The sequence below is a fragment of the Cantharellus anzutake genome (assembly GCF_015039405.1).
Source record: "Cantharellus anzutake strain C23 chromosome Unknown EI90scaffold_171, whole genome shotgun sequence".
Classification (NCBI taxonomy): Eukaryota; Fungi; Basidiomycota; class Agaricomycetes; order Cantharellales; family Hydnaceae; genus Cantharellus; species Cantharellus anzutake.
Genome location: NW_024067121.1, coordinates 71568 through 98408, shown reverse-complemented (window position 1 = coordinate 98408; position 26841 = coordinate 71568). Strand labels below are relative to the sequence as shown.

Below are 26841 nucleotides of genomic sequence, written 5' to 3'. Positions count from 1 at the left end.
GTACACTTTTTGGAAGAATTTCATTTTTAAAACTATCTTCAGTGTTTGTAATGTATTTTCTCTCTTATGGATAGATGCTTAGCAACCCATGCATTGTGGTTCAAGCGCTCGTCACCGGCGCTGATTGAAATCGTGACCGAAGAGCGTCGCGCTATTGCGGAAGATGACCTGACCAATGGATCGTTTGCCAAGAGATTGTTCATAGTTACAGTTTCATTGAGACCAGGTTCACATACTTGTGTATATATTGTTGAACTCAGCCTAGAAGTTGGCCCCTCCGCTGTCTTTCTCGTTCTGCTCGTCGTAGGTCCGGCCGTTTGTCATGGTGTATTAAATGTGCCTTGGTCCCTTGCAGTCACGCGCGCAACACGGGTTCCGCGTGTGAAGGTAGGGCAACGGATGTTCGGCCACGCTCTTCGCAAGCGTACGTTGGGCTTGGTCCGGCGCAAAATGACCCTTTCTGCCAGGTGGTAGAGACGGGTGCAAGCTGAGATACACTCGACAGAATTAAGAATGTGTGGCTCCTTGCCGCGGGGAAGACAGCAGCCAACGCACGACATCGCACGCGGTTTCCATGCATGCCCGCAACGACAATAGGCCGCGAAGGAACGAGTCCCGGTTGCTCTAGCTGCTAACAATCAAAAAATTATTATTATTATCATTCAATCATCATTCGCAGTGCTGACAGAAGCTGCATCACGAAGACCACAGCATTGGATGCCGAGCGCGCATCTCGGAGCCACGTTCCGCAATGGGTAAATGAGATGGAAACGATGATCGCCATGGTTGACCGGGAATCTCCACCGGTCACTATTCATCTAAGCGCCCAACGAACCCGTCACCACTTCCGCGGATGTACAACATGGGTGATATCAGTCATGCCATCCTCAGAGTCACATCGATGGGTTGGGTTCTTTCCTTTGATTGTTCAATGACACCGTGTTGACCACGAACCCCTTTCCTAAAATGGGCGATCCGGAAATGGTGTTGAGTCAAATTAAATACAGATCACCCAAAAACAGTCATACAAATTAACCACCCTGTTGTTGACTGTGACCCATCCGCCACTGCTCTAAGACCGCTCACGCACACATTCACTTACATCCCCTCTAGCCATGGGAAAGGGTGGCAAGAGGAACACTCAGCGCCCGCCACGTTCGTACCTTGCTCTTGATTCAAGCTCCGTTGACCTCATCTCACGCCCAAACTCCCGTCCACTCACGTTCTAAAAACAACTACAGCGCGCTCACGTACGAGGCAGAATAAGCCAAAGGTTAAGTGTCCATGATCACTGCTCCATCAATGAGAGGTGAATCAGCTTCACTGACATGAGTTCATCCCTGGCATTTCAATATCAGCTGACGGACCCGGATCGTACTGAGGTCGAACTTGGTGCCCAACTAGCCACCCTTGGTCTTGCGCTACAAAATACGATTGGTGATGGCAACTGTCTCTTTCGTGCTCTCTCAGATCAGCTATATGGAACAGAGGGGTATCATCTCCCTCTCAGAGCCGAGGTCACCAATTGGATGGCTGCTCATCCGGACCGCTACGCTGGATTCGTAGAGGATGACCGTGGGTTCGATGAACATCTTATATGTATGCGACAACCTGGTAAGCCCGCTCTCTCCACTACACGTTTCTCAACGCCGACTCTCACTGCCTTCTCCGGCATATCCATTTATTTCTCCGCTCATGTGATGGGACTTAATAACAATAATATCTACAACAAACAGGCACATATGGGGGCCACCTTGAACTCAGCGCGTTTGCTCATCTCAAACGCAAGAATGTCAAGGTTATTCAGCCTGGATTGGTGTATGTGATTGAGTGGAACACGGGCGCTCCGCTCAGCCCGGTGGATCGCGCTTTTACTGGGAGCGAACAAGAGCTTCACCCCCCGCCCTCACCGAGTTTAGAAAGGGAGCATCGTCGTGTTAGACGCGAAAAGTTACGAGAAGGCAAAGAGAAGGACATAGATTCTCATCCATCTCTGGGTGACACTGTTTATGTTGCGTAAGTTCCTCACATTGTATTCGTCATTGAATCATAACAGCGCTAACGCCACATGGATTGGAAACATATTTAGATACCATGACTGGGAACATTTCTCGTCCGTGCGTACTGTATCTGGACAACTCCCACTTCAAGCGATGGCGCCCACGACCACCATCCCAGCAGGGCCGGATGCTGGTCCATTACCGCAACCGTCAGTTGCACCAGCCACCGCAACAATAAGCCTAGAAACACCCCCATTGCGTGCGAGACAATTACGAGGCCGACCGCGAAAACAGCCCCAATCAGCATTAACTCCCATTCCTGCAACCCTTGATACCGCCGTGCCACCCTCGACAATCATCACTGCCCCAACACCCACCGCTCCTTCCACAGTTCCCCTTCCTCGCTCGCTCACCCCATCTACAAACTCCTCAGCAGACGACGCCAACTCCGCCTCTTCAACAACCCTATCACAATCCACTGCTACTTCATCCATTGCACCTCTTACACCATCTGACTCTGCTAGCGCCCTCCACGTTCATTTGCATGATTCTAATGCTAAAGGACGATCACCAAAACGATCATTAGAATCGATGGATGAAGCACCAAGTGACGGGAGCGATCCGCGAGGTGCAAAACGTCGTGCGGGTGGTTTGTCGGGTCTCCGATCAACATTAAATGCACCGAGGGGAGGAGATAGTGTCGTCACACCACCTCTTTCCTCTTCAACCACTACACCTGGATCATCCCATCCTCCTCCTTCCAGGGGGAGTTCGATAGGTGCAGAGATGGAAGAAGATGAGGAGTCTTCAGAACTTTCGTCTTTGGAGGATGTCGAGGAGATGTTACAAGGAGGTGAGAGGGAGAGTAGTACTATTTCCCCTGGGTCTAAGCCCCCATCCACTTCCTTATCGTCCCCTTCGACACCTTCAAAATTACCGACGAAGAAGGTAGCGGGAAGGCGAGTAAAGAAGGGGAAAGTTGATTTATTAAGCGGGGACGTGGACCCGGCGAAGCTGACGAGAAGACAGAGGAAACAGTTCGGGTTACCGAAACCTCGGTTGAAGAGGGTTATATTGACTGTAAATGGAAAGAGACCTTCTGAGGCTGGACCGAAACCTGGGGAGTCAAACGGCGCGGGTGCAATTGGTGAAGTGCAAGCGGAGGCCGAGCATGGGTGGATGAAGAACGGGGCCGGGCGATTAGATGTGAGAGGGTTTAGGGAACTCAAGATATGATCTCGCATGGCGTGGTTCAGCATACGTTGAAGAACATTACGATGGGGAGGTTCTCGGAAGGTAAGGGGTAACAAGCCCGCCAAGAAAGGTGTGCTAGTTAGCTGTCCATTCGACTCAGCCTCTTTGCTGCAATCAGGGTTATGACTGGCTTCGCGCGCTCATACCTCTTTGAGTTTCTATCTTGTTGTCGTATTGTGCATCCTTTGACTCTTTTGTCTTTAATGCATCATCAACGTCCACTTTAGTAGATCACCTCCGACTCATGCATCATCATTGTGACTGCCACCTTACGTTTTGTATTCGTAGCTCATCATCCCGTTTCCTTCAGCAGGTCCCCTCTGACTTTTCTCTGTTTCTCAAACCTCACTGATATGATATCATTCGTTATCGCGCCACACACCTTCTCATGCCCAATTCCCATTCCCGTTTACCCAATTCTAATACTCCCTACGTTCCGTCTGCATTCCATGCATGCTTTCCACACATCATGCATACGATCGCATTTTGTAAAGCCATTCCCAGAACTCATGGTCTTCATACATTCACGCGCGCGCCACCACGATTTTTTTCCCGGATCTTCTAGCTATTTCAGTTCTTTTGGCCTTTTTCCTCTCCCGCATCCTGGCCCAATACCACAAGATTACTATCAGACACACTGATATAATCAGTGATCAGGCCTCTGCTTTGCTTTTCGATAATTTCCTTCTTGCATGGGGCCAAGCTGAAGTGAACACTCGAGGATTATTGTTTTGTTTGGGAGCAATTGCATGTGTGCCGGCCAAACACGTGTTTCTCGCGGCAGGTTTCGACTGAGGAGCTTCAACCGGTCAACATAGGCCACTCCCCGTGGTTCTGGGGCATTCATCTCACGCCTTGTCACGATTAAGTCCACCCGATAACGATACGACCAAGACGTGACATTCTAATCTCTTGGCGATTGCCTTTTCCAATCATCCACCTTGCACTCTCTGTGAAGCCACCTTAGATGGCGGAAGATCTCCGGGCTGCTGATAGTGATACTCGCAATGATATGAAGGCCATAGTTCAACTCTCATTCGACGATGGTCTGCAGAAGAAGCTACTATTGCGAATCCCTCATGATATCCTAATCACGCTTTCTGCGAGGCCACGCAAATGGCTCTGTTATGCCACATATGCCATATGTGGCATCACAGGGGCCCTATTCTTTCATGATAACGACAAGCCTGCAGACTTGGACGGCGGTGTCGATGGCGAGGACCACTTTGTGTACCGGCTCTCTGGTGATCCCGCATTTGTGGATTGGGATGCGAGAGTTGGTACATATGATTGGGTACCCACCACACGCAAGTCCCCCACCTACTCGGAACTGCAGAAGTATTACGGTGGATGTCCATTCACAAAGATGGACAGTGAGGTTTGCGCAGGTTGTCATTTGATTCATCGTGCCAAAGGCTCTAATGTGTGTTTCACCGGGACTCGACACGCTCAAAGCCAGTATCACTGACAGTGTTCATGCAGTATCTGCGTGACATCCTGAGCGATCATCATGATCCAATTCAAGACATGGGCATTGATGATCCGAGAAATATGCTCTTGTTAGCCCCTCAGCTTCATTCGTACTTCAATGATAATTCAGTTGCATTTCTTCGGGTTCGTAAAGTATTTATTCTGCCCTGTTGCACCAGTGCTTACACAGAAGTAGACGCCAAACGAGTTCCTGAAGTCGAACGAAATTCCCGGAAGAGAGTCTGAAGAGCCCGATAAATACATTGTTACTCTCCAAGCCTTTACGGAAAGGGCTCGTACAGCTTTGCCTCATAATGCTTCATCAGGTATGACAGAAGGCTCAGGGTTGAGCCACCTTCCGTCTGATAGGCATATCCGCCCGGATATCGTACCGAATAATACCCTTCTTGATATCACTTATGCAGCTGCCTTGATTGTGCGGTGGGGCTCAAGGGATCTCAGGAAGTCGATGGACGAAAGTGCGGGCAAGTACTATGCTGGTGGGGCAATTAAACGAGGTGAAAATTTAAAAGGGGGCACGACGAAAGAGCAGCACAACGAAGAGCGAAATGGTAGGACGGCTCGACAAAATGGAGATGCACCTGCAAGCAGCAGTGCAACCCATAACAGTAACCTAACCAAATGGGAACAGGCCTGGGATGTTTGGGATACACTTCTGTGGATGCCATACATGTTGACAGGGATCTCACCCGAAGAAATCAAGGCAGAGCATGAAGAAAGCATGAAGAAGAGGGAGCAAGAAGAAGTGGAGCGTATTGGGTGGTGGTGGAAGGGAGTTAGTGAGGGACGACCGGAGGACGCGGTTGGATGTGGAAAAGAAGCTCCTGACTTCGACGCTGAGGACGAAAAGTCAGTAAGGCTTTGAGGAGGAATCCTCAGGAACGTTCACTTTATCTTCCACACATTCTACACTCTAGTTCTAATCACCCATGCGAACGCATAACGACAAAATTGCGTAAGGCCAGTGAAAACGGACAGAAGACCGTACAGATTAAAGACATGCGGATCGAATGATGGGCGGAAGAGCTACATACTAGGGGAATTGCATGGATAGTTTGTTGAGAATTGTTTCCCTGGTGAGAACGCTGAACTGATCCAGAAAAGGGAGGGAAGTTTAAAATGCAAATGAAAACTAGAAGCGGTGTTGAGGGCACACGTTCGAAAGTGGATAGGTGTCGAGTGATGCGGTGTGCCAGACCACCTTCAAGTCTCCGCGGAAATCATTAATATGCTGCCTCTAGCTATCAACAATGTCTCTTGGCCCGGGTCTATATATTCAGCGAGCAGTTGACGATCAAGATTGAAGCATTGCAGTTCGACTAGTTTTATAAAGTTGTTCCAGGAACCTATCAAGTTTTCACGCATTCAGATGTACTCCATCGATATTTTTCTTTCAATCAATTCTTTCTTTTCTTTTGCTTTCAAGCGGCTATGCATTCCCGCTCGCTATCGCCATCAATCCTCCAACTGCGGTGATAAACATTGAACTGAAATTGTGCCTTAGCGAGGACAGAGAAAGACGTGGATACATGTTCACCAAGCAAGCCAATTGCTACGAGACCTCTGAAGGCGACGCCTATCCGGGCACTAGAACACCCATCCACAATAACTACGCTTTCACACCAGCCTCAGCCAGACTCATTTCTAGCGCGAGTGCAAGTTCAGCGTCTTCCGCCTCCCGCGTTAAGGGCGCTAAAATAGGGATACTTCTATCATGAGACATGGCTCTTGGACGAACAACTAATGTCCGGTCGTGTTTGTCTTTTGCCGAAACCGGCTGAGTCAAATTGTGTCCCGCAAGGCTCGCGGTGAGAAGAGAAGGTCGAGCGCGAACGCCCCCCGACGCTGAATTGACTAGACTTGCTCCTCCGGAGGACGCCTTTGCTGCATACGAACCACCTTGCGCAATTGCAGCCGAGCTATTGGTGAAAATAGGCTCCACAGGTTGCACGTTCGCAGTGGATGCCGGTATAGCACAGGTAGGGAGCAAAGCAGGTGGCACGGGGGAGCAGACTACGGCACTCCAAGACCTTCCTGTACTACTTGACGGTGTTGCTTCAGGGGCAGGTGATGCGGAGACGGATGACGGTGCTACAGGCGGCCATCCTGAGGCCAATTCTAGCCCTGCAGCTTGATTGGCCGACATAGTTGATGGCCGCGGACGTGATGTGTGAGTATCTGTGGTGTTATCGATGGAGGCGATATTTGTCGTGCTGGAAGACTGAGCCATTGAGTCCCCATGATGTGGACTTAGGCACAAGAGGGATGCATCCACAATGAAGGAGCTCCCTGCCCCCGTGGGTTCGAGGCGCGTCCTCGGAGACACCATGATCTTTGGACTTCCAAAGCTCCTGGGAGAAAGAGAGCATGCCAAGATTGGAAAAGAAACTGATGACGGCGGTACACGAGCAGAAACAGGAGGGGATGGGATAGGAGTAGAAAGGTGAGGGGATTGTGAATGTGTAGCATCAGGAATTGATGAGAACGACACAGCCTCGGGAGTCGGATCTCCAAGAGACGGGATGGACTCGGAATTGTCGCAGCACGTCCCAGGGACGTCCAGGATATCGTCGCTGAAGGGTCCATCATCGCTTTCAATAGACTGGGTGAGCCTCTCGGCCACATTGGCACGAATCCTTGCTTCTTCTTCATCACGGCTCAGCATGAGGGCGTATTCAACTGCCTCGATCTCATCCAAGCCAAGCTCTTGCATGGTGCTCACTTGATCCCGCAATCGATTATGAGCCATCAGGGAGGTAGTGTGTTCATCGTCCAGCTCTTTGCGAGACTCAGCGATATCGTTTCTCAGTTCCATCTGTACTGTGAAACCCGAACATTATGAACTTCGAGGAAATCAAGGACAAGAGGAGAGGACTTACGGTGCCATTTCGCAGTCGCGTTATTCCCTCGTCTTCTTTTGGACTTCAGAGTAGACTTGGCTTCTGATTCCCCGAGCAAAGCCCGCCATGCTACCGCCCTATTTCCGATACTGGCCACAAGGACTTCGTGCCCAAAAATGATTTGGGACACCGCCAAATCTGGACCAGGTTGCGTGATGTGACTGTGGGGTTGAGTGCTTCGTTTAAGAGGCATGAAAGAACGAATGAGCTCAAACGTTGCTAGGTTCCAAAGACTGAGCCTGCCGCTCGAACTAAAAAGCAGGTCTAGTCTGAGTCAAACGCCACGGTGCACATGTGGATCACGAACCTCCCTGTCGCTATAGCGGTTTCACTCATTCCAATTGCTGTCACAGAGGCATCATTGTAAGCTTCCCATCGGTATCTTGCTTTTGTCACAGGATACGTGCATCTGTCTGAATCAGAGACTCCTATGCTATCCCAATCCCAGATGCTGACGAACCCCAAAGTGTCGCCGCCAACGACAAAGCTCCGCGGCTTGGGGCCTTGTTGCTCTGTAACACTGGTCGATATAGAAGTAGATAGGGCTAGTGATGGCGAAGCGATGGGGAAGTTAGGTGGGGTCGAAACATCTACACCCTTAGAAGATGCCATTACCAACATTTCAGACACTGAGTCGGGACGAGTGGGCGCATCCTGTTGCGTATGAGAGATCGGAACCAGGTTCGCGAAGAGAGTGATTGTACTGCTTGCTGAGATACCGGAAAACTTTGTGACATTACTGGACTGGACTGGATACGGCACGATGTCCTGAGCAACTATATCGTCTGCTGATCGGAAACTAATGGCAAAGCGATAGAAGCCAGGCTCCCCCGTGTACGACACGCCAAATCGTAACTCATCCGGCACGTGATACGAGCAGCCTTTAATTTGAGATTTTTGGAGAAAAAGACAATTAGGGACACCACGGTCGGCGGATAACATGGATACGGTTATGTCACTAGCAGCGGAAGGTCTTGTGAGACGGGTAGAACGAAGGAACCTGAACTCGAGCTTCGAAGTATCGAATGCGGTGAGTGAAACGGGGGTCACGGATGGCGTTGGAGCAGAACTGGGGCCACATGCCTTGACTCGCACATCCATTCCAGACCAGAGAGCGACGTCCCCGCACTGCAAAGCGGCGACGATATGGCCGGCAACAGCGTCGTAGGCTACCTTCTGAATTGCCAGTTGCGAGTCCCCGAGAGAAGCAAGGTGAGGTGTATCCCCAAGCTCGACAACAGAGCCAGTCCAAAGGCAAGTCATCGATTTGGACTCCCATAATTTGACTACGCCCATCCTGCATGCACTGACAAATGACAAAGAGTCATTTATTATTCCTCCCAGAATAACGCCTTCCTCTCCGAAAGCAACCGAAGATACAACGCCTGGATGCATGTCTTGCACGCGGCAGCGAACAAATTTTGCAGACCGTGCGCTCTTATCAAGACTCATGACTTTTGGGGCAGTCGTACATGCGATGCATCCATCAAAAAATCCCCAGACTACCCTTGGGGTCGACTGGGACGAGGGGGCTGAAACACCTTGAGGCGAGGGGTACATCCCAATAACAGACACTCCTGGCGGGAATTCGGCATTAGGATTGCCAATTCCATTGAGCGATCCGTGAGTATCTAAATGACCCTTCAAGACTTTTCCTGAAAATGAACGTGCATTATTTCCAATATCAGAAGAATATTAGATGAATGGCGAACCCGTGAAAGGGATGCTCCGAGAAACTACACCATGCTCAAGGGAGGAGGTCAAAAGCGAAGCCCGGTCGTTCAAGAGCATCCTGATGCATAAAAACTGTGAGAGAGGAGCGGGCACACATAGAGGGCTAGTTACATAGACGATATAATCCCGTGATGTGGGGTATGGCTAATGGTGGGGGATCGTGAATCGCGCAAACGCCTTATTGACGCCAATGAAATAAATCATCCGAAGGTGAAACGGAACGCCACATGGGACCGCACCTTAATAAGGCCCATCGGGCAATGAACTCTTTCTTCCACGATGACTCGATCCGTCTAAGAAGTAAGGCCTTCCCCTTTGGATCATCGATCTCGGATTCAGGCTCGAGGCCAAGGAACTGGACCGAGAAAGCAATCTTCCACGTCCTGTCATTAGAAACATGCTCGAAAAGGGCACGATTGGCCATTGAAAGCGAATAAAAAGATTTGGGATCCAGAGTAGATGTGACATGCATGAGGCACTCTGAGGGAAGTGCAAGTAGAGCAGATTGATTTGTGTCATGGTGAGGTAATGTATCGGTTCCTTTAGTGCTGCAGAGTTGGATTGTTCTACGTGTCGATGATACTGTTCTGGAGGCCTTATGAGAGTGCTTGGGCATAAAACTGACTGAATGTAAAGCAACGCGATGAGGGCAAGCCGCTGGAGGTAGTCGCAATAACCACGTGATTCACTCAGATATAAAATTGACAACATTGGTACACGTGACCGGCCCGGGGCACAGCAAACAAACATGCGACTCATTCCCGGGTATTCTCCTAGCTCATACCATTTGCCAACTCTTAACTCACGACGCCAGCGCCTGAAGGTATATGTAAGTCTCTCCATACTCGACTCGCATTTTGCGGTTCTACGGTATTCTGGCACGCCGGCCTTGTATGATTTTACTACTATGCGGATCCCACCGAAAGCCCGGTGCACGCAATACTAGGCCTGGTCTCCTCACAAGGTGTAGGATTCATTGAAGGGTATTGCAATTCGTCATGGTCCGCCGAAAAGGGCGTGCTTTCCGCTCCGCATCTCTCTGCAGGACTCATAACTTTTTGGCCCATGGAATAACGTCTTCACCTAACGATTTGCTGAACCAACCAATATACCCTTGGACACCGAGTTTGCTGGGATGAGAGACCACCGGGAATATGAACATGTCACGTTCATTTCGTCACAAGTCGACTCATTGTGCTGCTTTCTCGAGTGCAGCGTACTCCCTCTCATCAGCTCCCCACCTCTCCCTCCCTTCCCTTTCGCTTCTCCCAGTAATGAGTCTCCTTAACATTGCCTTCTCTTCGTTTCCTAACTCCCCATCATCCGAATCCAAGTATGTGAGCAAGCACCTAACGACCTTCTCTTCAAAATCTAGATCGCCATCTACGCCTTCATCCCATCAACACCATGGGAATTGGATTTATCAGTGAAGATAGAAGTTCACGGACAACATCATGTTGCTTGAAAGCAGCACGAACTTCCCCGCTGGTGGTGGTTTCGGGAAAAGGAGTGTCATCTGGAAAGAGGGACGTCTGTAGTCCTGCCGTGTACGTTGATGAGCTGGTCCTGTTAGCGATGCCGCGGAGATCTGATGTATTGGATGAGGGGGCAGGCAACGAGTCGACATGTTTGGGTACATCTTGGAGTAGAAGTGTGGTAAGGAGAAAAGCAGCCTTCCTGCGGACTTGTATGCTTGAATCTGTGTATAATGTTAGCCCAACGGCTGTAGCTCTAGAATGGATAGTGATGCACCTTTTAGTGCGTTCTTGAGCACGTCCCATCCGCCGAGGCTTTCGAGCTTACGGACGGCCTCTGCATTGTGCTTCGTTGCGCCTGAGATTGTATAAAGTGCTTTGGCCCTTGTCTGAGGGCTAGCTACGGCGTCAGGTGAGGACAGCACGGATAGGACAGCTGGAAGTGGATCGCGAGATAGATACTGTTGAGGAATAAACACGCTACTCATGAACAAAGGATCATTTCGTTAATGCAACATAAATACCTCTTGTTGTGCTTTGGAATTGTTTTGAATTGCTGTCCCAAGGATCCAGAAGGAGTTCATCTTGATTTCATCCGGCTAAATTTTGATAAACCGATGAGCGTGTCCCACATTTTAAGGGGTGTTAGATCTGGATCACGCAAGCAGGGGGTTAGTTGAACGTCATGCAGCGAAGTGATTCAATCCCACTGTTAGCGTTGTCAATAGACTCTATGAGCTAAGAGAAAATGCGCGCCATGAGAAACTTGCCAATCCCTTCATGATAAACACCACATTTACCATCTCGAAGTTATCTAGTGCAGTAAGGCGATCATCGAGACTCCGGGATTCATCAGTAGCGACAGCTAAGTTTTCCTACTTGGAATATACATAATCAGAATCTACGTGCCCCAACGGCCCAAAGAAGCTAAGTGGGAGCAAGGCACCTTCATCTGTACCGCGTCTGGCTTTCCAAGTATGACATCGATGATCCCAGGATCTATTTTCTGGCCCGGCTGGACGGAAGGGGGAGGCCCCTGTGGATCGCTATGCGTCAGGCCCCATCGCAAAAGAGACTCCATTGACGCTGAGAGAGGCTTAACAATAAGAGAGAGGTGGTTGGTGGCAGTGCAAATCGTCGATCTCAGTTGCCAGGGCTCAGTCTTCGGCATAATAAGGACGCTGTATTTCACTTACTAATCAAAAATGAGCACATCCACATCAAAACCCACATCTCCCCCGGAAGACGATCTCGTCGACGCAATTCGTCCAATTCGCCAAGCTCACCCATCCTTAGGGGCCGCTAAACTTCTTGAGCTGTTGCTACAGTCCCACGGGGACTGGGCAGTTTCAGAGAAGCGCCTGAGGAAGGTGCTTCAGAAAACCGGTCTCATCACCTTGGCCAACTCGTCGCATCATGAAAGCGTTAGCCGCACTCCTGCAATCGGAGACGTGGGACCACCACATAACGAAGGGGATGTACAGTCTGCTCCTACGATTAATTCTGACGGAACAGAACAAGAGTTCCCATCTTGGAGTCTCAATGCACAAATGGACCCTACGAAATGGACTAAAACTGTTGACGTCAAAGTGATTAGCGACCAGAAGGGAAAAGGTCTGGTCGCCAGGGGACCAATAAATAGTGGAGAGCACATATGGGTCGAAGATCCATTTGTTTTTAGCCCGGAGTGGTACGCCTTACTTTGGCGCGATATCGGTCGACCCAAACCTAGTCCCATCTCTCTACACCTTCATTTCTAGGGAGCTGGAAAAGCTTCAATTATCCGGGCATGCATGCGCGTACTGCACAAAACCTGTCGCATCTTCGACAATGCAACCAGCATATTGCACTCGCTCTTGTGGTTCAGCATTCTGTAACCGGTTATGCAGTGCTCGGGGAGCGTCAGTGCATGCTTTTCTGTGTCCGATCCAGAACCCGGCATGCATTCCTTTCGTGCAGCACGTATGATTGTACTTATATTCGTGCATTTCAAGCTCTGAATCTTTACGTCTAGGTTCGCGCGCAGAAGTGGAAAGCTCCTTTGGCTTGGGCTCGCGTAACGGCATTACTCCTTTCCCTTGCTGCTAAAGCCTCAGACCCCTCGTCTTCGGCATCAAAGGACTTAGGGAATGCTTTATCCATCGTCCGTGGACTTGCAGCCCTGAGTCTGGAGAGGAGAGTTAAGGTACTTCCAGGATGGTACGTCTATTTTCCGTTTCCAATTAGTTGTCGTTTCATCTACATCGGACTGCTGCGCTGTAGGCAGGCTTCATATGACGACTCCTGCGCAATGTGGAGGAAAACACACACCCTCTTTGTGCAGGCTCTCTCTATTCCGCCCGATCCGAAGCACCTGAAAGCCCTGCAGAAGCTTCGCGGAAATGCGAGCAAGTACACAGGAATCAAAAGGCTCGAGGCCGAACTCTTCACCTGGGATGGCTTCATGGTTGGATTAGGAAAGATGGGCCTAAGCATGTGAATTATTCCACTTCCTTGAGTCTTTCTAATGTATTATCATCAACGCAGACATGGAAGCCTACGGCGGCATATATGCTCTGCACTCACACGTGAACCATTCCTGTGATCCTAACATTTCTGTCCGACATATTACAGCGAACCAAGTCTCTCGCATCACTATCATTTCCAGACGCGATATTACAAATGGAGAAGAACTCACTGCGACGTACGTAAACCCCAGTGGGGATTTATGGACCCGAAGGAGGGAGTTGAAAGAATGGGGGTTCGGAAATTGTATGTGTGATAGATGTAGAACGGAGGAAGAGGAGGCGAGAAGGAGAGGTGATTTCGAAAGTGAAGGTTCGGCAGCGAAAAAAGCTGAACTTGAGGACGAGTTGAGAGATTTCTTACGCATTTGAGAAGCTAACGGTATGCACACACTGAATATTTCTTTCTCAATCGCAAGTATTTCGAGGCGTTTATCAGCACCACTTCATGATATTACTGAGCCATGCAAAATAGAATCATTGTATTTTGTATAAAAGCGGCGTTGACATGTTGTGCTCAAAAGGCGGATACAGATGAAAAGGTATGTAATTACAGCTCTGAAATATGACGGTTTTAGAACGGTCTCGTCTGAATGGATAGGACTCGGCAGACTTACTCTGCATAGCAGCTATATCGGTACTCTGAACGTACTCATCAAATCCCTGGATTTCCTCTTGAAGCTCATCCAAAGAGATCAGTTCATCCTCTGTGCCATTTGAGCAAGGTGTTGCGAAGTCGATAAAAATGATCGCGCACCAATTACAAGAGTGAGCTGCAACTTCTTGATACCGTAACCAACGGCGACAAGCTTAGAAGATCCCCAGACCAGGCCTTCTTTCTGAATGGAGCGGACGGCTTTCTCCAGCTCAGCCATGTCAGTCTCGTCGTCCCAAGGCTTGACATCAAGAGTGACAACAGACTGTGAAGCAAGAATGAATGGCTAGAATGACTATCGGTCCCGTCCATCCAGAAACCCACCTTAGCAGCCACTTTCGGCTTGTGGGCCTTCTTTTCATTATAGGCAGCCAGTCGCTCTGCCCTGATACGCTCTGCCTCCTCATCTTCTTCCTAAAGAAATGTAACGATAAAGGTCAATTCGAGGCTTAGAAGTAAAACATACCTCATCCGATCCAAAAAGATCAATTTCCTCCTCTTCAGCGGCGGATTCTTTGGCGGGTGCAGAAGCACCTGCCCCTCCAAAAAGCGCAGCACAGCCGCTTTATTGCCAGGCAGGGTGTCATGCTCCTGCTCATACGAGGCTATGTGTTCGTACCAGCGAGATGCATGTGGATATTCGCTCGCAGGAGGCGCAGATTTTAAAGCCTTATATACGCCTACATCGGCCTGAGAGGGAGTATAGCTGGGCAAATGAACACGTTCAATTCCAATCGATCGCCAGGGACTCTTAATCCAAAGTTGCTACTCACCCCTCAACGTAAGAGCGTGTAGCAAGGTGCTCCTCAAGTTGTTTGAGATCAGAGAAAGCCATTTGTGTGCGTTAGCAAAAGGTGAAGTTCGATCTTAATTTTTTGTGAGGCCAGTTGGTGGCAGTGCTGAGTCATCGATCGTGCAATATTATTATCTGAGTGTGGGAGAACGGCAACGGCCACAGGCAACATGCGTACGTCCATAATCCAATCGTGACGAGAGAATACTAATGAGGAATGCGGGCCAAGTCATAGTTGTACCGTGAAGATCATGGGAATTATGTTTAGGAGAAGGTGGACGAAGGACACTTTCAAAACCACATCGATACGCTGGCGCTTGTCTCCTCGCTTCTCATGGCATGCCACCAACCAGGAGGGAAGAACAGAAGGTCACCAGGTTCGAGCACAGCACTCATTGCTTGGGGCTGGACATGGCTAAAAAACTTCGGGAACTTCTCTCGAGAACTACTGGTCAGTGAAAAGACGGGAACGCGGCTGGTGTTTGAAAGCATCGATGAGGATGATACGGGCTTTTGTGGTGATCGAGAAGCGACAGGGTCTGAGGTTGCTGCTGGTGCAGGGGGGGTTATTGAAGGTGTGGATTGGGGGAGGATCAGGGAGGCTTGTGTTTCAGATAGGCAGTTAGCTGGTTTCCGTTCAATTGTCAAAGTGGCTTGGCCATCGGCTTTGGTGTTCGGATAGGGGTACATCTCTTCCTTGAAGCGGGTAGGTGCAAGCCACACGGTCTTTTTACCAACTACTTGCACTATTGAAAGGATGTCAGCAAAACAAGTCGCTATCGGACAGCTGCATGACAATTTACCATAACAATTAAAGTAGGGATCCTGACATGAAAGATGCAATTAGCATGGAGTAGAATCACTAGTAATGATACGCATACGATGTGAGCGGGAGTGATTGTCCCTTTGGGTCCTATCCAGTTGTTGATCACTAGATTGCCTTCAACGTTGGGAGGATGGTACTTGAGGAACTGATCAGAAGGCGGTTGAACGCCAGAATAGACATAATCAGGTACGATAATGTCCCCCCGAAGCTCCGGAAACTGATTGATGAGGTCATGTTGTGCTAGATAGTGGCTCGGCCCAGACCATTCCTCAACGGGTGGTTGATTTAGGAGATTTTTATTCAATGGAGGTCTGCCTCGTTTCCTAGGAGCCTCCGGCTGGGGTATAATAGGGTTCCAGGTCGTGAGGAGCTATTAGCCGATGCCAAAGCCGCAATTACAGTTCTAGGCTTGGAATGAAATGTCGACCGCGACACAAAGCATCGAGGAATTCTTCCCAGTCCATTAGTGACGTTGTCCAGGATTCTGAGGTATAGTCCTCCCCAGAAGATGAGATCGTCTCGACAGGCACCTTTCGCCCTAAGCCACCGACGGCTCGAAGGTATTGGGGACTGCACCAATTGGCACATGCCGGCCAGTCTGCTGCATATTTATTTATTATGAAGGGCTTCGTGTAATACCATTCCCGGAAATCCATGGCCGAAGGAGGCTCGAATAGCCGGGGAACGTGGAGACTTGATGATAAAGGTAGTGGGAATTGACGCCCTGAAGTTGGGACCCATGAACCCTGTTCAGCAGGCCGTAAGGCTGCAGTCCGAGCGGATCTCTTTGGACGCTTGTTAATGTTTTGGGTCTCAACTGGTGTCGTGACACCCTCGAACAGGACCGGGTATGGGCTGCCTCCACCGGCGGGCGACGTAGAGGGACCTGCTGGGTCTTTCAGGGGCAGATATTCCTCCTGAATACTCGCGATAGTGTCGTGACACATATCTACCCGCCCTTTCCCTGGGGAATTAGCTATAACAATTGCCTCGTCAAGTCTGCCGACGAGACCCTTATAAAAAAGGTCCGGGTTCGAAGAAGGCTCAAGTTGTAAATCGGCGAGGACCATTAATAATGTGACGTCCGTAAACAACCGTCTCCAGCACCGGGGTACGTCCGTGTGATGGACGGAATGCATTTTTCGATGCGATTCCTCACGGAGAGACTGTAGATTAGTGCGGGCAACAGTCAAATCTATACTGGTGGACTCAAGAACGGTAGCCGGTGATTTAGGACTCGAAGGGTTTGATATTGAATTCCTAGGCGACCTCAGAGGCGCAATAACCTTATTCGGCGTTGACGTCGCGGTTTGAGCAGGCAAAGCTGCCAAAATTGCATTCGTCATTTCAAGCAGGCGCGATATTATGTCTGGACCGCATTCTGCTAATTCTGGGTGGTTTTATGGTTCAAAAATCGCTCCAAAGGATAACCCTATATATTGATTGGGAATCCCCACATTCGATACTCACCGATAATGCTTGGTTCTTTAGCAATTGTATATTGTCCTTTAAACTCGTTGAGAATTTGGGACATCCAGCCTCGCATCTTTGGGGACTGGGACATCGCTATTAACAATATGATTAGTGCTAACTGACCTGACCAATGGCTTCTAGATTCTCAAACTTCAACTTACCAAGTGCTTAATTGACGGTGGCAGCAGAACGTTAATGGAATTGTCCCTCACGTGTGGGTGTCCTCCTCGGAACCAGCCGAATAGCTTAAATTCGTTTTGCAAAACTTCTTCACACGTAACTTTTCCTTCTCGAACGATTTCTCTGCGATGTTTTTACCATGTCATTTTCTTCCCCAGGGGCATAAGATCGCCTTCGTCCCCCCTCATGGCCGTCCCTCTTCACCAATCTCTTACTACCTTTGAAGAATTTCAAGCGCTGATTCGATGGGTCCCGTCATCAACCAGCTTCTGCTTGCCGACCGTTTGCACCTTACAGTGAGTAGCCGTGCCTCTTCTTACTGCCTATGACGAAATCAGGACCAACAATGACACGACCATATATGGAATGTTGATACACCATAGTAGTTTCAGTCTTGTCTGACCTGTCCAGTCGTTCTGGAACATACCGAGCGTCCGTTGCTGACCAAGATTTCTCGCAGGGACTTCCATGTTTCTGTATTCCCGTCATGCCTGTGCCTGCGGCGTCACAGCAAGGTAGGTTCTTTCAGATCGTACTTAATATGATGATTCCTTCGACGGGCGGACAAACTACGGTTCCTTATACCCTTTGTGTACAAAAGTTGGGTGGAGCTGGGGAATGTTGATTGTTGTCGAACATCTGATACTCGTCTTGAACCGTGACTTTATACTTTTGCTTACGATTCGCCTTTTTTCCAGGTACGATGACCATTGTCTTGGTTGAATTTTATTGTATGATTAAGTTTTGTATTTTTTGCCCAACTGTTGGTGTTGCCCCTTGAATTATGATTCTTAATGTAACATCTATTTTTCATTGGAGCTCGTATGGTGAAGCAAGTGCCATATGGCCGCAAGCGAATGGATCGTATTTGAATGCTTCCATCGGTTTCAGAAGTTGTGAATGGGTCTGCCTGAGGCTGCCATCGCCGCCTCCTTAAAGGCCTCACTTAAGGTAGGCTGAAAATTCATAAGGTCAATACTAGATGTGTCCTCGTCCTGAGAGACTTACATGAGCATGGCATGTGCGTGCAACATCCTCTGAGCTCGCCCCGTATTCCATCGCCAATGTTGCTGTGGCAATCATCTCTCCGGCACCAGGACCTGCGCGCGAACAAAATATCAAAGATGTCAAATACGTCTCACATTGGAGAAAGTTCGCGTACCAATGATCTGGACACCGAGAATCCGGTCAGTCTCTTTTTCTACCATGAATTTCACAAAGCCCGCGGTATCACTGTTCGTCTTGGCACGGCTGTTAGCAGAGAAAGGGAAATTGCCAACTTTGTACTGAATGCCAGTATTTTTCAAATCTTCCTCCGTTTGACCAACCCAGGCGACTTCTGGGTGTGTGTAAACAACGGAGGGAATAGCGTCGTAGTTGACATGGCCATGGCCCGTGGCAATAATCTCGGCAGCGGCAACGCCTGAGCAATCAAAGATGTCCAAGATGTCAATGAGCACTCAAAAACTTACTAGACGAGCATTACGAACCTTCCTCTTCGGCCTTGTGAGCCAACATGGGACCAAAGGTTACGTCTCCGATGCATTTAACGTTTTTGACTGAGGTGTTAAACTGATCATCGACCACAACCCGGCCCTTCCCGTCGACTTCAACACCAATGTTCTCGAGATTTAACCCTTTAGTATAAGGACGGCGGCCAATAGAGACGAGAAGAACGTCGCAATCAAGCTGGAGTCATCTCATTTAGGACATAATTATGATTCGATAATTTGCGTACCGTTTCCTCCTTTCCACCTTTTGCAGCTTCGACTTTGACTTGAACGCCGCCATCAACTTTTTCGGCACCAATAACTTTGGTATTTAGCTTGAATTTCATCCCTTGTTTAGTAAGGATTTTCTGGAATGCCTTGCTGAGATAGATTGAGGGATGTGAGAAGCGCGGAAAACAAATGTCGTCTGTGCGTACGCGACTTCACCATCCATCCCAGCGCCACCAATTGCACCGACGAACTCAACGACAGTAACTTCAGAGCCGAGGCGACTCCAAACACTTCCCATCTCGACACCAATAACACCACCACCAATGACAATCATCTTCTTGGGAACCCCCTGAAGCGAGAGAGCGCCGGTAGAGCTTATGATCTGTTTCTCGTCGATCTCAATACCAGGGAATGGCGTAACCTCGGACCCGGTAGCAATGATAATGTTCTTGCCTTCGAGCTCTGTTTCCCCGCCTTCATTCAAATCTACTGCCACCTTTGTAGGAGTAACGAACGAAGCGGTCCCTTTAATGTAATCAACCTTATTCGCCTTAAAGAGCGCCTCAACGCCTCTTGTAAGACCAGCGACAGCCTTATCTTTGTATTTCAGCATCTCTTCTAGATTCAGCGAGACGTTGGACACTGGAAACATTCGGTTACCACAGTGTTAAGGCACCAAAAGACTCAGACTCACCCTCTATCCCCCGGTGCTTCATGTCGTGTTGAGTAGCATGGTAGATATGCGAATTGTTGAGCATCGCCTTGGAAGGTATACACCCAACATTAAGGCATGTCCCTCCAAGGGTCCCCCGCTTCTCAATACAGACGGTCTATATCAATGTACTCAGCGCACAATAAATCAGTGCTTTTACACCCGGGCGTACCTTCAGCCCAAGTTGGGCTGCTTTAATTGCGGCGACATAACCTGCGACTCCTGAGAATGGGATACCGCTCAAGCCTACATGACTTCCGCAAGATAATATAGACGAACCTCCACCAATAACCACCGTGTCATATGGCTCTGAATGAGTCGCCAGCGACCGTGAAGCTTGAATGACACTGACGAATGCACTCTGTAGAAGCGAGGGCCGTGACCGAAGGTGTAAACCTGCCTGCATAGAATTGGGCATGGTACGGTTAAACATGCACGTCAGGAAGTGCTGTAAAGAGAATACGATACCCTTGGCGCACTTCGACGGATAGATTGCAGCATCCTGTGGTGAAGGTTTGGGGATGGGAAGATTTGTTATGATCCACGTGATTCTCTTAGTAAATTTAAATTATGTTTATTGTTATATTGTTATATTGTGTAAGGGACTTTTTGGCCCCGACATGTTACCACTGATGACTCTGGCTCCCGGGCCCGCTCCTACAGAGAGATATTCTGGCGTTGTTCCTATAAGCACCCTTACTCATTGTGATTTCCTCGCATCAGCCAGTGCTGTTAACTTGTGGTTTCAAAAACGTTCGTTAGACCTTCTGACTTTACCCCGAGGTTTATTCCTGGGGTAATTGGCTGTGCCGTAGTTTTGCCTTACCCCACATTGTCTGCTTCCGTCCACGGGCGGAGGGAGCTTCTGGAGCCCGCAGCTCATCGTGCTGTCAAGGTGGAGGCTCATCCGTCAGACGATATCAGGCCTAACTGTGCCTCGCATCACTCCACCCTTTCGACGCCACATTTTAGGCTTCGCAGAGAGTTCCCCCTCCTTTCACGTTCGCCCCATGTCCTCCAATCCTTATCACTTCGCTTGGAAGTCTGCTATTCATAGGTTCGCTGCCTACGACCGCTTTTATGTTACCATTGTAACTTCGGTTTGAATCCCTTTTGCAATGAGTCGGACGCGGGCAATTGGTTATCTCTGTTAAGGGAGGAAAAAACAACTGGTTTATGATCGCGGTACTGCTCACTTCAATGCTGTGCTATGCGGAATCGAAATTCCCGCTACTCTGTAGCGGGTCTTGCGCGCTTAGACTGAATACATGAGCAACCGTTATTGGTTATTTACCTCATCTTTCTGACACTCAATATTCCCGCTACTCCGTAGTGGGTCCTGTGAATCTTTGCGACGCGAAAACCCTATCTATGGCCGCGCAAGAGGTCCTCTATCATTGTCAATGCATTCCCCCTAGGTTACCAGGGTCCTCCTTATATGCGGCCGAACTTGCCTCCACCTCCACTTTCGCGTCCCACCTCCCCACATTCTGCTCCCGATTAGCTCTAGTGTAACCTTCATCTATTCATATCGCGCTCGACTCCGTTCGCTTCTGTTCGCTTCCAAACCCTAAATCCAGAGTTGTCGGGCAGGGAGTTTTGCTTTTCATGCGCAAGTCGAGATCGCTAATAAAGGGCGTGAGGACACTGAAAACTGACTGCGCCCTTAGTTGTGGAAGCCTGCATCGTTGCTTGTGTTCTCGCTCACGCTGACTCTGCTAACTTCTTGGGTGCTATTCACCCTGGGTCGGTGGCTTACCGCACTGCAGTGGTGTCAAAACGGTCAGTCTATACGTGGTACTTCACAATGATCGCAACGCACCGGCCAAATACGACTTTTTGGGAGTGACCACCATGGCCGATGTTGGTCCTTACGGCAATCAGCGTGCCGCGCCTTATAATGCATGGCACGAGCAAGGAGTTGGTCCTCTTTCCCCTCTTGTATTCTTTGATTCATCACTTACAATGTCCGGCAGCGCACCAAGTTATGTATCAATTCAGGTGGTATGCCCAACGGCTCCACCTAAAGTGAAGAGGGCAATAGTGTGACGGAAGAAGGGGCTATGCCTTCCGTGTTTTAGGGAATAACTTACGGCGCGTTTAGACATTCTCCGAGGATGGTCCTGCCTTGTGTCCCTGCACCTTTGCGACGTTCGTGTCGTCCAACTGCAATTGGATCATAGAGAAGCCGCTCAGGTGGTCCCCGCGCCCGGACTGGACCCTGAGTACTGATTAAAAACCTGGTCGGAGGTGACGTGCCTGTTGTCGGGGACCCGATATACCAGCTATGCAGTGTCAGGTAAGGTGGCGAAATTGCCAATTCGCTTATTCCGCTATTCGTTCGGACACCACGCCGGCCGCCCTCCATAAGAAGGTTACTCAACACAGCTTCACAATAAGTGAGGGGCCCTTCCTTGCTAATTCGCTCTTTACATGGTTGAGTCTCCGCTCGAAGCAGTGTTACAGCAGTATTAGTTGATTCCCGGAACTCACGTCGCTACCCAGCAAGGGGTCTAGGGATTTAATCGCACTCAAAACCCTTTCTTTGTTCTTAAACGCAACGAACAAAAGGCTTTGATTTTTTGGCTTTCGTGATGCTGTTCGAGCGTATGGGTCCCTGAAAGACATTATATCTTCAAATCAGGACCCATTGCACTATCCCTGCTGCCTACGGTGACACCACCCCTATATTACAAAGCAAGGAGGGCCTTCAAGTCCGAGCCTTAGGCATTGTTGGTTGTTAGAGCTTTGGAGGGCCGATTTAAGGCTCGCAGACATGACTGCACCGGTCTGCCAGTTCGGAGTTTGATTATGGCCATGATTACGATCGCGCCGATAATATCTTTCAAAAACAACGCGCCTATTGCCACTGCACACTCTGATCATTGCGTTCGGTCAATATCTTATTAGGCATTTTTGTATCTTAATCCCTGGTGGTCTCAGAAACCTGCACGATCGTATTCTCAATGATTGGACAGCATTCTATCTCACGTGCATGACATTCGTTTTGAGACTCGTTCTTCACATCTGATAATGGCTTCCGTTGCTGATCGCATGGTGGATGCTGTGGCTCGACTATCCATAATTCCTCGCTATTTTCTTTCGGCTACCTCCTTGGACAATTTTTCTCACTGGCCGCCTTCGTTGTTGCCACTTTTACCTCTAGTCTCTGCTCGCCTTCCTGAGCAGGCACGTTTTGCGGAATTCCGGCCACATCCGGGGTGCCTGCTGTGCTCCACTCCTACGTTGCCTCGTGGGCGATTAATGCGCTACTGTCCAGGAAAGTCGCCCACAAGATTATCGTCATCAAGCGGTGACTTCCCCCGATGCAGTGTGGACTCGGATGTGTGGTGGGATCTCATTTTTATTAGCCGCGATCGTTTCTAACAAGAGGCCCTTGAACCCATGGTGGCTTGTTGGAGGATGTTCCCCTGTTGATGGCCTTACCCTACCTCTTCATTGTCTCTGGACCGGTCTCGTAGGATGGATTGTTGGTACTTGAGCCATAGTCCCTTGTCATTTCCAGGACTATTTCTGCTTTGTGTCACACGTGGCACGTGGCGGCAAGAGTGTGAAGTTTTGTTCGGCGTTCCTCTCTTTGTCGTCTGCTTATCCACATTGTTGATTTCGGTTCCTTGATTCTACTTTTGATTGTACGATGGCCGATGGATGGATGTTCTTATGTCATTGTGCATATGCCAAACCATGTCGGTGACTGTCCCAGGGTGTTTGAAAAAAAAACAGGTGTCATGGATCAGTGCTGGTTGTCTCCGCGGAGTTGGCCGGATTTATTGTATTCCATACGCGGAGCGGGACACACGTTGTGGCGCTGGAAATATTGCTGCCTGTAGTGCGTTGGGTTGACCATCATCGTGGCTACTTCTGAGCTGTATTGAATAACGGTAACCTATCGGCCGCCTAACCTGAGCCGTTGATTGTCCTTCCGATAATTATCGCCTCATCAATAACCATTGCTTTGGGCACAACTGTCCCGGTTTGTAACCATATTGGTCCCAAATTGTTCCAGCACCGGCAGCAATGCCCCACTAGTGCCATACTACCATTCCCTGGATTATTTATCCCACACAAACCTATTATCGCCATTGGTGTGTCTGAGATGTAAGATCCCCGGTGGAATTATCTCTGATCATATCGATCGGCTATGCACGGCCTGCCCACCAAGTTGGCGTTATCTCCTCCCGGGTTTTGGGTCTACGTCATCAACTCCTCGGGTCGGGAACGAACAGCGCCGGACTGATTTGCCTTTCTCCTGGCTTTGATGCCTCCCAATAGTGTCATTGTTTTGTCCGAGGGCGCCTCTCACGCGCTTCGTCGGATTTTTGAGTTGATTCTTGCGCGATTTCGTTATCATCGGGTCGGGCCGGGCTAGTACGTTCCTTCACATCAATTGCAATTTCACTTCAGCATATAGGCAAAGTATACGGTACATCTAGTTCATCCAAGCGTGTAGGAGGCTGGTTATTGTTCCCTGATGTCTGATTGTTCGGCACCCCCAACCTGTTTTAGGGTGGCTCTATAAACCCGTGTCCCCTATATGTGTTGTTTTGCCCTCCAGAGGCGGCTTAAAAATCCATTCATCAGTCAGCAACGGTGACACCGGTAACCTAACGTGAATCTCCAGGCATTGGCCTATCTCTTATATCAACAGTGTCGTTCACAACCAGGCGCAGGGTTGCGATTATTACGCCGTCTTCATTCGAACGTTGCTTTCCGGCCGTGCCAACATAAATGACTCATTGGCGGCACTCGAAAAATAACAGGGTAGCCGTAATTCCTCAAGTTTTCTCCTCGCCAAGTCAATGTGTGTCGGTCTGGAGGATTAGATGAAACCGACCGATTGACTCTGCCGTGGCCAGGAACAGAAGACCGAAGTGTTGCCCGGGATCTGATTGTGGGAAACAAATCGAAAAAGCCGGCCCCTTGTTTATATTCTCCATAAGATACCGGTTTCCTATGGGATCTTGCCATATGAGCTGTGGGGCCAAGTACTTAAATCTCTTGTTCCATGCTTGATTCCAGACATTTGCTCATCCGTCACTTCCGTTATTCTCAATGGCCATGTATAAGTTCGAGAACGTCTGCGCTATGTCCTTTATCTTGAGTCTGTCCAAGTATGCTGATGGTTTACATGTTACAGGTGCAGCTAGGTAAGGACGCAAGACACGAAGACCACCCCCTCGTTCGCTTATGATAACGCTCAAAGGACCACTCACGGTACCCCGCGTATGGGTCGGCCTTTGGCAACTTGCGGGACCTGCATGGGGAACTGCCCCAGCATCCAAAGTGAGGGCGGAAATGAATCGCCATCTTGAGCAAGGCTTCACCACATTTGGTAAGGTATCTTCGAGGAGCTTTTTCTCTTATCATTGCTTATCGTAGTTCCCAAAGACATGGTTCGTTTTCATTCCAGTCCTCCAGTACGGCACTATTAACTTCGAGGTTCCACCACATCGGCCATCTTGCAGGGTACGTTCTAACACGAATACCCAGACTACGCCATGCTCAAGTCCTGCCATCTAGCGGACCATTATGGGAGTTCAGAAATGATTTTCGGTCAATTTAGAAAGTCTAGACTCGCAACATCGCAGACCCTTCCTATCGGCGCCACCAAATGGTGCATATTTAAATCCCCAACCTCACCTTACACTCGGAAACAAGTCGAAGACGCCATCCGCGAGCGGATAAGCAGAATGAAGAGTGATCGCCTTGACCTGCTTCAGATTCATTGGCAGGATTACGATGATCTGACATATATTGAAACCTTACAACATATCGTTGATATCAAGCGAGAAGGCAGAATACGAATCGATGCTCTGGGGCTAGTGAACTTTGATGCTAGGCGCGTAGACGAGATTTGCGAATTCCTCGGGGAAGGAGAAATTATCACAAACCAGGTTCAAGTAAGTCTCATTTCTAAGAAAACGTTTTCTAGAAGAATGAAGGCATTGCCTCAGTTCTCTCTTGTGGACACACGGCCACTGCATGGCATGGCAGTTGTATGTGCGAAGCATCGTGTTAAACTACTTACATACGGAACATTGGTGAGCTTTTCATTTGTCATTCTAGTTTTTTTTTTCGCACATTCATGGTTATCAGTGCGGAGGTTTTCTTTCAGATAGGTGGTTGGAACAACCACAGCCAGATCCATATTTTGACCCATTAACTCCATCACAGCGGAAGGTATTTATAATAACTAATTCATATCACCGTAGTCGAAACGTTTCTCAACCTGTTCTGCAAGTATCTCGATGTCATTCTGGGGCTTGGGGGGGCTGGGATCTGTTCCAGTCACTTTTGTGTGTTCTGCGAGTAATCGGCGACAGACACGGTGGATTAAGCATATCAAACGTCGCCACTCGTTGGGTGCTGGACCATCCATTTGTCGCTGCTGTCATAATAGGTGAGTACGGAAAAGCAACCATCTTTCGCCTGCTGCAAAGTTAATGCTCCGGTGATTAGGTGTTCGACTGGGCGTCGCGGAGCATAAGGATGATAACTCCCGAGTGTTTGGGTTCCGCCTTTCGCCAAAAGATAGAGCCGATATCGAGGAAGTGCTGGATCGTTCGAACGGGCATAACTTGATTCATACGATAGGAGACTGTGGCTCTGAGTATCGCTGAGAGTCTTCTCTCCCGGTATTGTTGCAAGCGCTCAGGCTGCTTCGTTTTATTCATGTCACATTTAACCGTTATTAGCACGTTTCTGATCCACGTTGCTGCAAGATCCATCATGTATTTGGCGTGCGCTTGACAGGACAATGTGATCACCCGCGCATTTTTCAATATGTGGTCATGTATTCGGCAGTTCTTGTGCACGCAACGAGGGATTTGAACAGGAAGATATGATAAAATATCAAAGTGAGCAGGAATTTTGCGGTACGCTGGGGGTATACACCATCGAAACTTGGGGGGCAAGATAAAGATATTAATGAGGTCATCAGCAGGCAGTGAAGCACGCACTTGTGGCTGAAAGTGAACAGCTATGACGTCGGGGTCGCTAATCGGTCACCTGAGTCGTTCACGGGGTTCACGGCATGGAAGTCTCGTTGCATGGAGGGTTCATTCAGTAGAAGATCGATGTCCAGCCGACAGGTAAAGTTGAA

At 49.1% G+C, this 26841-nt stretch overlaps 10 protein-coding genes across 10 annotated transcripts; 5 read left to right on the top strand and 5 right to left on the bottom strand.

Moving 5' to 3' along the window:
- Positions 1-1328: 1328 nt before the first annotated feature.
- On the top strand, positions 1329-3236 carry EI90DRAFT_3136826 (uncharacterized protein; the record flags this gene model as incomplete). Its single annotated transcript, XM_039064819.1, has 3 exons — positions 1329-1614; positions 1737-2016; positions 2090-3236. The coding sequence occupies 3 exons, from the start codon at positions 1329-1331 to the stop codon at positions 3234-3236; spliced, it is 1713 nt and encodes a 570-aa protein (XP_038908249.1).
- A 1030-nt stretch (positions 3237-4266) lies between these two features.
- Positions 4267-5610, top strand: EI90DRAFT_2950177 (uncharacterized protein; the record flags this gene model as incomplete). The annotated part of the gene is made up of 3 exons (XM_039055390.1): positions 4267-4677; positions 4737-4868; positions 4921-5610. The coding sequence occupies 3 exons, from the start codon at positions 4267-4269 to the stop codon at positions 5608-5610; spliced, it is 1233 nt and encodes a 410-aa protein (XP_038908248.1).
- Positions 5611-6354: 744 nt separating this feature from the next.
- Positions 6355-9940, bottom strand: EI90DRAFT_3159748 (uncharacterized protein; the record flags this gene model as incomplete). Its single annotated transcript, XM_039066244.1, has 6 exons — positions 9619-9940; positions 9491-9556; positions 9358-9437; positions 7953-9300; positions 7625-7896; positions 6355-7565 (listed from the first exon to the last, which is right to left on the bottom strand). The coding sequence occupies exons 1-6, from the start codon at positions 9849-9851 to the stop codon at positions 6355-6357; spliced, it is 3210 nt and encodes a 1069-aa protein (XP_038908247.1). The 5' UTR covers positions 9852-9940.
- A 175-nt stretch (positions 9941-10115) lies between these two features.
- EI90DRAFT_3282849 (nucleotide exchange factor Fes1-domain-containing protein) lies at positions 10116-11935 on the bottom strand (the record flags this gene model as incomplete). Its single annotated transcript, XM_039066911.1, has 8 exons — positions 10116-10768; positions 10824-11078; positions 11132-11315; positions 11379-11410; positions 11470-11505; positions 11565-11592; positions 11655-11729; positions 11801-11935. 8 exons carry the CDS (start codon positions 11933-11935, stop codon positions 10569-10571), a joined length of 945 nt encoding a protein of 314 aa, XP_038908246.1. The 3' UTR covers positions 10116-10568.
- Positions 11936-12008: 73 nt separating this feature from the next.
- On the top strand, positions 12009-13916 carry EI90DRAFT_3092164 (uncharacterized protein). The gene is made up of 5 exons (XM_039062434.1): positions 12009-12544; positions 12615-12816; positions 12869-13053; positions 13117-13325; positions 13381-13916. Exons 1-5 carry the CDS (start codon positions 12060-12062, stop codon positions 13728-13730), a joined length of 1431 nt encoding a protein of 476 aa, XP_038908245.1. The 5' UTR covers positions 12009-12059; the 3' UTR covers positions 13731-13916.
- Positions 13820-14907, bottom strand: EI90DRAFT_598657 (uncharacterized protein). The gene is made up of 7 exons (XM_039067850.1): positions 14787-14907; positions 14633-14719; positions 14480-14576; positions 14338-14427; positions 14116-14278; positions 13976-14065; positions 13820-13916 (listed from the first exon to the last, which is right to left on the bottom strand). Exons 1-7 carry the CDS (start codon positions 14846-14848, stop codon positions 13909-13911), a joined length of 597 nt encoding a protein of 198 aa, XP_038908244.1. The 5' UTR covers positions 14849-14907; the 3' UTR covers positions 13820-13908.
- Position 14908: 1 nt separating this feature from the next.
- On the bottom strand, positions 14909-16771 carry EI90DRAFT_3184243 (uncharacterized protein; the record flags this gene model as incomplete). The annotated part of the gene is made up of 5 exons (XM_039066373.1): positions 14909-15552; positions 15610-15631; positions 15688-15947; positions 16066-16356; positions 16498-16771. The coding sequence occupies 5 exons, from the start codon at positions 16769-16771 to the stop codon at positions 15098-15100; spliced, it is 1302 nt and encodes a 433-aa protein (XP_038908243.1). The 3' UTR covers positions 14909-15097.
- Positions 16772-17973: 1202 nt separating this feature from the next.
- On the bottom strand, positions 17974-20136 carry EI90DRAFT_3184235 (dihydrolipoyl dehydrogenase; the record flags this gene model as incomplete). The annotated part of the gene is made up of 9 exons (XM_039066372.1): positions 17974-18241; positions 18294-18385; positions 18448-18708; positions 18776-18974; positions 19024-19156; positions 19213-19648; positions 19701-19836; positions 19891-19964; positions 19998-20136. 9 exons carry the CDS (start codon positions 20134-20136, stop codon positions 18173-18175), a joined length of 1539 nt encoding a protein of 512 aa, XP_038908242.1. The 3' UTR covers positions 17974-18172.
- Positions 20137-22720: 2584 nt separating this feature from the next.
- On the top strand, positions 22721-23472 carry EI90DRAFT_3092154 (uncharacterized protein). The gene has a single exon (XM_039062433.1). The coding sequence runs from the start codon at positions 22752-22754 to the stop codon at positions 23103-23105; it is 354 nt and encodes a 117-aa protein (XP_038908241.1). The 5' UTR covers positions 22721-22751; the 3' UTR covers positions 23106-23472.
- A 1454-nt stretch (positions 23473-24926) lies between these two features.
- EI90DRAFT_3147737 (Aldo/keto reductase) lies at positions 24927-26359 on the top strand (the record flags this gene model as incomplete). The annotated part of the gene is made up of 5 exons (XM_039065549.1): positions 24927-25076; positions 25247-25639; positions 25694-25780; positions 25836-26139; positions 26199-26359. 5 exons carry the CDS (start codon positions 24927-24929, stop codon positions 26357-26359), a joined length of 1095 nt encoding a protein of 364 aa, XP_038908240.1.
- Between the last annotated feature and the right edge of the window lie 482 nt (positions 26360-26841).